The sequence below is a fragment of the Chrysochloris asiatica genome, unplaced genomic scaffold, assembly GCF_000296735.1.
Source record: "Chrysochloris asiatica unplaced genomic scaffold, ChrAsi1.0 scaffold00146, whole genome shotgun sequence".
NCBI classification, from domain to species: domain Eukaryota; kingdom Metazoa; phylum Chordata; class Mammalia; order Afrosoricida; family Chrysochloridae; genus Chrysochloris; species Chrysochloris asiatica.
Genome location: NW_006408664.1, coordinates 3,801,968 through 3,812,696, shown reverse-complemented (window position 1 = coordinate 3,812,696; position 10,729 = coordinate 3,801,968). Strand labels below are relative to the sequence as shown.

Here is a 10,729-nt window from a genome sequence, read left to right as displayed (position 1 = left end):
TAACCACTATGCTACCAGAGCTCCGTTAGGGATTGCAAATTTTAAAAGAGGCTTTGATTCAGTAGGAAGCTCCTGTGGGGTTGGGAGAAGGAATCTTTGATGTGGTGGAAAATGTGCAGTTCTTCACTGCAGATTACAAATGACCACAAGTAAGCCCTTGCTTACCTTGCTTCTTGGATAATTCAGCACTGCTAAATGACCAGAAACTTATATAATGAATGGCTAAGAAATGTTGACAAGAAAATTAAAGGAGCAAAATTCCACATTATCTTGCTGGTAGGTGCTCTGCACACATTGTTGATTATATTATTGTTGAGTTATATTATATACTGTTGAGTTTCTACCACTGAACTGCACAGCCATTCTGCAGCCACTGGATCGGGGTATAATCTGTACAGTGAAAACTCACTACTGAAATCAGTTACTGAACCATCTCTTTCTCAATTTGATGGTTAAAAGAAAACAGTTGTGAAATGTTACCAGAAAACATGGACCAGTCCTGGGGCATCTCTGAAGGCTGACCTGAAAGAAGAATAGTAAATTAAATGTGGTATTTAAAGCAATCTGGCATTTCATTTCTACTATCACTTGTATCTTAACACCAGTTTGATTTCAAAGACTTAGTGACTACAGATAATAATTGAACAATTTCTCAAGAATGAGAAGACCCTGAAATTGCTACAGTAATGCTAACATTTCCAAAAGGTACTAGAAAGCAATAATGATGACGATGAAAATGATGACCAGCATCCATGGAGAACAAGTGATGGAAGAGCCAACAGTAAGCATTTCAGAAGCCCTGACAAGTGTAGAAAGTGTCTGGAGAATTCCTCTTACTTAAACAGATGCTCATGATGAAGTGTTTACTCATCGGAGTGGCATACATAAGTATTTCATGACCACAATATGGACTGTTTTAAAAACTAAACTCCCAATATTCTCCATAACCAATGAAGTGCAAAAATACTGCTTTCATAAAGTCCTGGTGTGGTACTGTAGGCTAAGCACTCAATCACAAGGTGAGCAGTTCAAACTCACAGCCACTCCTTGGAAATCCTATACAGGATCCTTATGAGTTGGAATCTACTGGACAGCACTTAACAACAACAATATATAAAGAATATTTGTTTAAACAAAGACCCATTGAAGAATTTGTCAAAGTCTTTAAATTTGAATGTTGGACTCATCTCAAAAACATTTACCCTTGCCTACTTCATTGGGAAAGGAGCTCTGGTAGCGTAGTGGTTACAAATCGGGCTCAGCGGTTCGAAACTACCAGCCGCTCCGCGGAAGATGAGGCTTTCTACTCCTGTAAAGATTTACACCCTCGGAATCCCTGACAGGGTCACTATGGGTCGGAACCGACTCGACGGCACTTAACTTCATTGGGAAAGGAGCTGTCTGGTAGCGTAGTGGTTACGAATCGGGCTGCGAACCTGTTCCACAGGAGAAAGATGAGGCTTCCTGCACCCGTAAAGATTTACAGCCTCGGAAACCCTGTACAGGGTCGCTGTGAGTCGGAACCGATTCCATGGCACATAACAACAACAACAACTTCACTGGGATGTGGTAAGAGGTGAAAATATAACCATTTTACTAAACAAAACCATAAAGCACTGTTCACAAAATATGTGTTGCACAAAGTAACAAAATAACCGACAGTCACTTTTGGTATATATTTGGTCTTGATTTAAAAAAAAAAAAGGAAGGATAAAATTATTTTTAAAAGAGACACCATTATGAAAGGAAAAAATGTCTTGTTTTGTTTTTAGGTAATAAATCATCAACAAGATGTCTTCAGCACCTGAACCCCCAGCCTTTAAAAATGAATCACCCAAAGAAAAAGACTTTCGCAATCCAGGACTCAGAGGGGTCCGCACAACAACCTTATTTCGAGCTGTGAATCCAGAGCTTTTCATTAAACCTGTAAGAAATATATTCAGAATAAGGCTTTATGTCTAATCTAAGTACACTGTCAGAAATAGACCATTTTTATTTTCCTGTAACATTTGATGTTATCATGGAAATTATTTATTGACTAAGATGACCCGGAGGAGCCCCAGTGATACAGTGGTTAAAACACTAGGCCGCTAAACTAAAGGTCTGAGGTTTGAATCCACCAGCTTCTCAACGGGGAGAAAGCTGTGACAATCTACCTCCATAACATTGATCATTGTGGAAACCCTATGGAGTAGTTCTACTCTGCCCTGTAGGCTGTCTGTGAGTTGTAATCAACTTGACAGCATTTGTATTTGTTTCTTTTTTTAACTTTTTATTGTGAATTTAGTGAAGATTTGCAGAGCAGATTGCCAGTCCCACATTCAATAAATTACACACTTCATGTCATTACAATGATTGCCGTTCACCCCATGCACCATCATTTAGCCATATTTACCTCTGTTCACTTTATTTCTCCCCCTCCTCTCTACCCCCCACCTACCCTGTAACCATCATAGAATGTTTCATTTAGTAAGAAAATCTTTTCTTAGATTTTTACCACAGTGGTCTCATGCAATACATGTCCTTTTGTGGTTGACTGATTTCAGTCAGTATAATGCTCCAGTTCATCCATATTATGAGATGTTTTGAAGATTCTTTATTATTCTTAAATGTGTCGTAATATTCCATTATGTGTTTGTGTAACTGTTCTGTTGTTAAGCAGTTAGGCTGTCTCTGTCTTTTTGCTGCGGTGAAAATGGCTGTGCATTGATCTGCTCATGTCACAGCTCTTATTTCTTGAGGATGTGTACCAAGTAGAGGGATTGCTGGGTCATAGGGTATTTTTATATAAAACTGGCTCTTTTTTATTTTTTGGTAACATAACCTGTGAATAAAAATACATGAAAGGACCGTCATAAATTCTCCTTTACTAAATACACACCTGGTGTGGTGCTGTAGGATAAGCACTAAACTGATAACCACAAGGTCAGTTCAAACTCACCAGCCTCAGAAACACTAGATAGGGTTGGTATGAGTCAGCTCTGACTCAACAGCACTAACAACAACAAATACACCTATAGTGTAAGGTTAAAAATCTTAAAACTAAATAGTTTTAGTGTATTTGAGAATTATAATGGAAAATAGTTGCACTTGATCAATGCCTCAAATTATTTTAAATGCCATTTTGATAGTTGCATTAATTTGAAAGAAATTATTGTTTGCTCATGTTCCATTAGGTAAATAAGAGAGTACATTTAAATAAAAATAAAGAAAATCTGGTTATTCTTTTAGATTGCAATTTCAGCTTATATGTATATATATATTATAGTATTTTTATACAAGGAATACTACAAACATTTTGTGAAAAATTCTGATAAAAGTCATACATATGTATACTATAATAGAATAAGTCATTTACTTTCTGATTAAAATTAATGAGTTATTTGATTTGGTGTACATTAAAGAGATGTAAATTTTATTTAAAAATAAATAGAAATGAAATCTACTTATTAGGAATTTAAAAAACAATAATTTTGAACTAATGTAATTTTTGGAGTCCTGGTGTGGCATTGTGGAATAAGTACTGGACTTCTAACTGAAAGGTTGGTGGTTCAAACCCAACAACTACTCTGGGAACCTTATACAGGGTCACTATGAAAACTGATTCCACAGCACTTAACAACAACCACACTGTGGTTTTAAAATTTCGAACAGTGTTTTAAAAGTCGGACATTTAAACTGCTCTGAGCCTGTAGCTTTTTAAAATGTTCATCCAAGTGAAAAAGTTTTGCCTTTTCTCTTTTGTTAAAGTTAAGTTCTGAAATAGTAGTATTACTTTAGGTGTGGTATCAGAAGCAGAAAATACATACTAATAGAATAGAGAAAAATTTGTATCCCTGCTGTGCATTCCCACTAACCTAAGAAAGGCCAATTAGTTGAGTGTACTCAACAAGAGTTTCTGAGTTGGAGGTAGCAAAGATAAGACAAAAGTTCTTTGGAATTGTAAATACCTTTCCTATTATTAAAAGTTTTGTTTGTTTGTTTGTTTTAATTAAGGGCTACATCACTTTGTTACTTAGGGTTTGGATTTTCCAGCAGTAAATTAAGGTTATTATAGCAGCATCGTCCTGGTGTGGCGCTGTGGGCTAATACGTCAGACTGTAAAGTCGTTTGAACTGCAAGGTCAGTGGTTCAAGCTCACCAGTTGCTCCTTGGAAACTCTATACAGGGTCGCTATGGGTCAGAATCGACTCAATGGCACTTAACAACATAGCATAGTAGGTGTGCCAATCATCGTGCCTTTTTTGAGGTAATAGAATACCATTCCTGGATAAGAGCACATACATTGTCATTGTTGGTCTTCCTAATAGATGTCACGAAATGCTTTTTGCCAGTTATTCATGACTCAGGCAAGAAGGACAGATCCTTTTATCACATCCCAGTAAAATTAGCTAATCTGAGATGTGCAAATGAGGAAGATTCAGTGGCTTCTTTGCATTGCACAGATAACATGGAAAACTCTGAGTGCTAGACCACTTTCCACACTTCTTATTCCTCCTGGCTCCTTTCCCAGCTTCCACCTGTCTTACTGTGGAGGTCAGAGATGTTCTGGTTGTAGGTAAGGGGAAGACAGGGGGAGAGAAGCATAGAATCATGTATAATCTCTAGATAATCAGAAGTTGAGTTGATTGAATAAAGAACTGGGTAAATGATTATAATTGAAACTGTTGCCATAGAAAATATTTTTGTTGTGTCATAAAGAGAAAAAGACTTGTCATGTTAAGAGGAACAGTACACAGATTATTTGGGTCTCTTCAAATAATTCATTTTAATTAGATTTTGTCTTTTTTCTTCTTCTTTGACAGAACAAACCGGTTATGGCTTTTGGATTAATAACCCTTTCACTTTGCGTGGCTTATATTGGTTATCTACATGCAACACAAGAGAATAAAAAGGACCTCTATGAAGCTATTGATAGTGAGGGGCACAGTTATATGAGGAGGAAAACATCCAAGTGGGATTAACAGTGCTACAGAATTTTATTAAAGCTGCAGAATTTTCAAATAAAGCCTTTATGAGTACATAGTACCATGTTTCTTATTCTAGAATATGTAATGAAGAAAGAAGATAGCAGTGACAATCAGACCACTATTAATAAATTTAGCCTTCCTTGTATGGTGCTATAGAATGGGCACTGTACTACTAACCACAGGGTCAATGGTTCAGACTCACCACATGCTCCTCAGAAACTCCATACCGGGTCAGTAAGTTGAAACTGACTTGATGGAACTGCACAGAGGCAGCCACTATTACATTTTCTTTCTTTCTTTTTTTTTTTTTTTTCCCATATAAAATATTTCTCAGTGTGTTTCTATTAATTATTTTATAAAAATGCCATGAAAATGAAAGAAGCTTTTGAAAATTATTAATCTAGCTGAAATAAATGTCATTGTTGTTAAATTTGCATGCCGTTTTCAATAATTTAATATGAATTGTACATTTGTAGCTGTTCTGATGGTTTAATTTAGTCTTGCTGTTTTTAAAGGAAGTGTTCATTTTCTACGTGGCGTAGAACCTCAGTTTGTGAAGAAAGGAAGCAGTCATTTCAAAGTTAGTAGCTGTCCAATCAACTTCGATTCCTAGAGACCCTGTATACTACAGAATGAAACACTGCCTGGTCCTGTGCCATCCTCAAAATTGTTATGTTTTAATCCATTGCTGCTGCCACTGTGTCATTCCATCTCATTGGGGTCTTTCTCTTTGATGAAACTTTCAAAGCAGGATATACTTTTCTGGGGACTGGTCCCTCTTGATAACATGTCCAAAGAATGAGAGATGAAATCTCACTATCCTTGCTTCTAAGAAGCATTCTTTTTCCAAGACAGAGTTGTTTATTCTCCTGGCAGTCCACGGTACTTTGGATATTCTTTGCCAATATTATAAGTCAAGTGCATCAATTCTTCTGCAGCCTTTTTTTTCATTGTCCAACTGTCACATGCATAAGAGGCCATTGAAAATGCCATATCAGGTGTACCTCAGTCCTCAAATATCTTTGTTCTTTAACACTTTAAAGCAGTCTTTTGTAGCAGATTTGCCTAATGCAATATGTTCTTTGATTTCTCGACTACTGCTTTCATGAGCAATGATTGTGAATCTAAGCAAATTGAAGTATTTGACAACTTCAATCTTTTCTCCTTTTATCATGGTATTATTGGACTAGTTGTAAGAATTTTTGTTTTCTTTACATCATGGTGCAATCATAGTGAAGGATGCAGTCTTTGATCTTCATCAGTAAATATTTCAAGTCCTCTTCGCTTCCAGCAAGCAAGGTCTCTGTCATCTGTGTATTGCAGGTTGTTAATGAGTCTTCCTCCAATTCTGATGTTACATTTTTCATGTAATTCAGTGTCTCCTATTATTTGTTCATCATACAAACTGAACAAATATGATAAAAGTATACAACCCAGGCACATACCGCTCCTGATTTTAAACCATTAAATATCCTCTGTTGTATTCCAACAACCGTCTGTTAGTCTATGTACAGATCCCTCATAAGCACAATTAAGTGTTCTGGAATACCCATTTTCAAGGTTATTCATAGTTTGTTAGGATCCACATAGTCAATTGTCTTGAGTAGTAAATAAAATTGACTTTAAAATTACTTCTATTTGTGAAGAAAAGGAAGTAGTAATTTTAAAGCCAGAAGATAACATTAAGGTGTAAGAAATGAAATCTGAGTAGAGTCATATGTATCTTTTACAAAATTACTAATGCTTCATAAATATTGGATTCCCATTTTAGCAATTTTTGGTCCAGAATTTTATTTTAGTAATTTTAAATAACCCAAAGTAATTGAAGCTTATTAAATCAAAAAAGGACACTTGAACTTTGATGTTCTTGACTACACTTAAAAGGTATTTTACTTTTTGAAAACTTATGTTGTCACAGTGATTTTTTAAACATAACAGCAGGTTTCTTAGCGTTATTTAAACCCAGAACTACTCAATAAACAAGAAGGTCTCCATACTGTCCTGAGTTTACCTTATATAATCTAAATGCTTCTGACAAGAGTGCTAGACTATCTTATATGTACAGATATACACCTTTTTCTAAATAATTGAATTAGAGGTCAGTAGTAAAAAGTGCTGTTTATGAAGTATAAATCTAGGAAAATTGAAAGTTGTCAAAAATGAAATGGAATGCATAAAGATCAATATCCTAGGCATTAGTGAGCTGAAATGAACTGGTATTGGCGATTTTTAATCTGACAGTCATATGATTTGCTTTAGAGAGTGCAGTATCTGTAGGATAAGCACTGGACTTCAAACCAGAAGGTCAGAAATTCCAGCCTACCAGCTGCTCTGCAGGAGATACACCCTTGGAAACGGTATGTACCTATATAGGCTCACTCTGAGTTGGAATCATCTTGGCAGCATTTAACAATATAAGGAATATAAAATTGAATAGGAATAGCATCACATTCATTATTAATAAGAGCATTTCAAGATCTTTCTTGAAGTATAATACAATCTGTGATATAATATCCATACACCCTATAAGGAAGACTGGAGTTGTGGTATGGCTCCTCAGAAACCCTATATAGACTTGCTATGAATCAGAATCAGCTTGACAGCACTGACAATAATGGCAAGGAAAACCAGTTAATATGACTGTTACTCAAACTTATGCACCAATCACTAAAGACAATGATAAACTGAAAAGCTCTCCCATCTTCTTCAGTCTAAAATTGATCAAACATGCAGTCAAGATGCATTGACAATTACTGGTGACTGGAATGCAAAAGTTGGAAAATATGACCTTGGCGATAGAAATGATGCTCAGCAGATGGGGACTCTAGACCCAGAAAGGGAGAAACGTTTTCTGGCTCCACATCTTTGTCATTTACTTAAGCCATACTCTTTTGTTTCTTCATGTGAGCTAAAATTGTCTGTTTTCTCCAGGGCTTTGTGTTGTTGTTATAATTGTGTTTAATTGGTAATTACATGTTGATGTGCTGTTAGGCTCCCACCAGCTATCTCTGATGAGTGTAGTTATGGAATGGATTCATGTATACCATTCTCCATTTGTCATTAGTACATTGCAGTTTAGGGTTGGTTTGCTTATTTTGGGCTATTGTCTATCATTGATCTGGTGGTATAGCCTCTAGTATTGGCTCTTGCCCAGTGTGTGGAGCTGCAGAGGATAAAATTGTAGCTGAGCTGTGTGGGCTCTGTAGCTGTCTCCTGTTGGGTGGGAAAGAGGAAATACCCTCTCCTTACCAACACACACAACAAAACAAAACAGAATAAACAAACAAGCAACCACCAATGAAAAGAGAAAATAATAAGGGGGAAAAAAGAAATAAAAACAGGCAACAACCAGAAAAAAAGAACATAATAACTAAAAAATGAAAAAAGGAACATGAAACTGGAGCTATAAAAGAGAAATAAGAAGAGAGAAAATTAAGGAAGAAACAAACAAACAAATAAAAACCACTTAGAAAAACTAGGGAGAGGGAATATGAAAAGAGAAGGAGAATAGAGCATAGTAAAGCAGGAGAAGGGGGGAAGAAATGAGAAGCAGAAAAAAAGAAGGAAAAACCAAAGCAGAAATAGAAAGGATAAAATTCAAGGTAATGGAAAGAGAAAAAGGAGAAAGAATAAACAAAGGCAATGAGGGATGGCCCTAAATGTTGTCTGTTAGCTATATAATCTATGTCAGGACTCTCAGCCGAAAGTTGCTCATGAAGGCCCTTAATGGAGGTGGTTTCAGTGTCTGTTAGGACCACAGGGCTACTGCAGGCAGGGTGGCTACTTACAAGGATTTCTGCTAGAGTAATACTGGTCTTTCACCATGCTTATTCAATCTGTATGATGAGCAAATACTCCAAGAAGCTAGGTTATATGAAGAAAAACCTGGCATCAGGATTGGAGGAAGGTTCACTAAGAACCTGCAATATGCAGATGATACAACCTTGATTGCTGAAAGTGAAGAGGACTTAAAATACAACTCACAGCCTTCATATGGGTTGCATCTGAATGTAAAGAAAACAAAGATCCTCACCACTGGACAGATAAACAACATCCATATCAATGGATGGAAGTTGTCAAAGACTTCATTTTGCTCGGATCAACCATCAACGCTCATTGAAGCAGCAGTCAAGCAATCCATTTGCATTAGGCAAAGATGTAGGACTAAGGTGAGCCGCACCCAGCCGTGGTATTTTCAATAACCTCATATGCATGTGAAAGTTAAACAGCAAATAAGGTAAACCATAGAAAAAGTGATGGATTTGAGTTATGGTTATGGAGAATATTAAAAGTACCATGGACTGCCAAACGAACAAACAAATCTGTGTTGGAAGAAGTGCAGCCAATGCTCCTTGGAAAACAGGATGGCCAAACTTTGTCTCTCATTCTTTGGACATATTGTCAGGAAGGACTAGTCACTGGAGAAGGATGTCATGTTTGGTAAAGTGGAGGGTCAGAGAAGAAGAAGAACCAACAAGATTCTTTGGCACAGTGATGGCAGCAATGTGCTCAGGCGTAAGCAACTGTTGTGAGGTTGGCCCAGGACAAGGCACTGTTTTTTTCTGTTGTGCATAGTGTCTTTAGGAGTCGCTACCAACTCAATGGCACCTAACAACAACAACAACAATGCTGGTCTGGTGCTCTGCAGGTTCTGTAGGTCTGGAGCTGAGCCCACCTGAATTCTGGCACCAATTTGGTTCAGTTGGCCCCTGTGCCCTACCCACCTCATATTATAGTGGCTTACAACCACATGACTCCAAACTCTGGAGAGCAGGGATAGTGCTGGAGGTGGATGAGGGTCAAGGCTGGCCACAACTCAGGTCACCAGAGGAATGTGGGGAAAATAGGAATCGCACCTTCCTGTCTCCAGTGTGAATCTGCTCTGCCAGTCCACCTTCAGTCACAAAGCTGCTCACCAAAGTTCAAGATGGTCTCACCGCAACTGGACAGCCGTTCACCAGTTAGTGTCTTTTTCTTTTTCTCTGTCTGTCTCTCGTGTCCCTGCTATGCTTCTCCTCCCAGCAAGCACTCAGTCTACTTCTTTTAACCTTTCTTCTGAAGTTCAGGGTTCCAGAATTTTCATCTGTGTAGTTTCATTTGGTCTCTTTTATCTTTTTTGTAGAGGGTTTGTGTAATGTGTCTGCCTTGTTTGCCATCTTGCCATAAGTTGTATGTGTTAACATTGATTTTAAAAACTAAGTTTAGTAACCTGAATATTAGCATAATTAATTTCCCCTTTAAAATACTATATTTCTCATTTTTAATGTGATAACACCAAAATATCACATTGGTAAATAAATAACCTTAAAAAAAATAAGCAACTCTCTGCATTGCTGGCTGTAAAATAAGTCAGTTCTTTAACCCATTTAAAAGAGAGCATCTGGGAAGCTGAAAGGCTGCACCAAACTCCCTTTTGTCATTATTTCAAGTAGCTTTTGTGAGCAAAGTTTCTCTTACCTAGCAACAGTTGCTAAGTAAATTGAAAACTTGATTTTACAGTCTGGGAGTGGGTAATTGCTAACTGTCCCCACATCCAGCTCCCCTACCTAATGCAGCAGAAGTTTTCAGTTTCTTTTTAATGTTAGGCACGTGACCACTGTCTAATCATGGTAAATCATCCTATTCTTACCATTATCTATCTAGCATTGTCCTAAAACCTTGCATCTCTTTGTCTTTAAACTTCCAATCTTTCTTAAATCTGCTTTTTCTGAACCTCTGAGTATTTTAACTACATTGTGGAAGAAACCTTAAATGTAACT

At 37.1% G+C, this 10,729-nt stretch overlaps 1 protein-coding gene across 1 annotated transcript; it reads left to right on the top strand.

Annotated features, from left to right (window-relative positions):
- Positions 1-1,770: 1,770 nt before the first annotated feature.
- On the top strand, positions 1,771-4,964 carry SMIM8 (small integral membrane protein 8). Its single transcript, XM_006870633.1, has 2 exons — positions 1,771-1,926; positions 4,806-4,964. The coding sequence occupies exons 1-2, from the start codon at positions 1,792-1,794 to the stop codon at positions 4,962-4,964; spliced, it is 294 nt and encodes a 97-aa protein (XP_006870695.1). The 5' UTR covers positions 1,771-1,791.
- Positions 4,965-10,729: the final 5,765 nt, after the last annotated feature.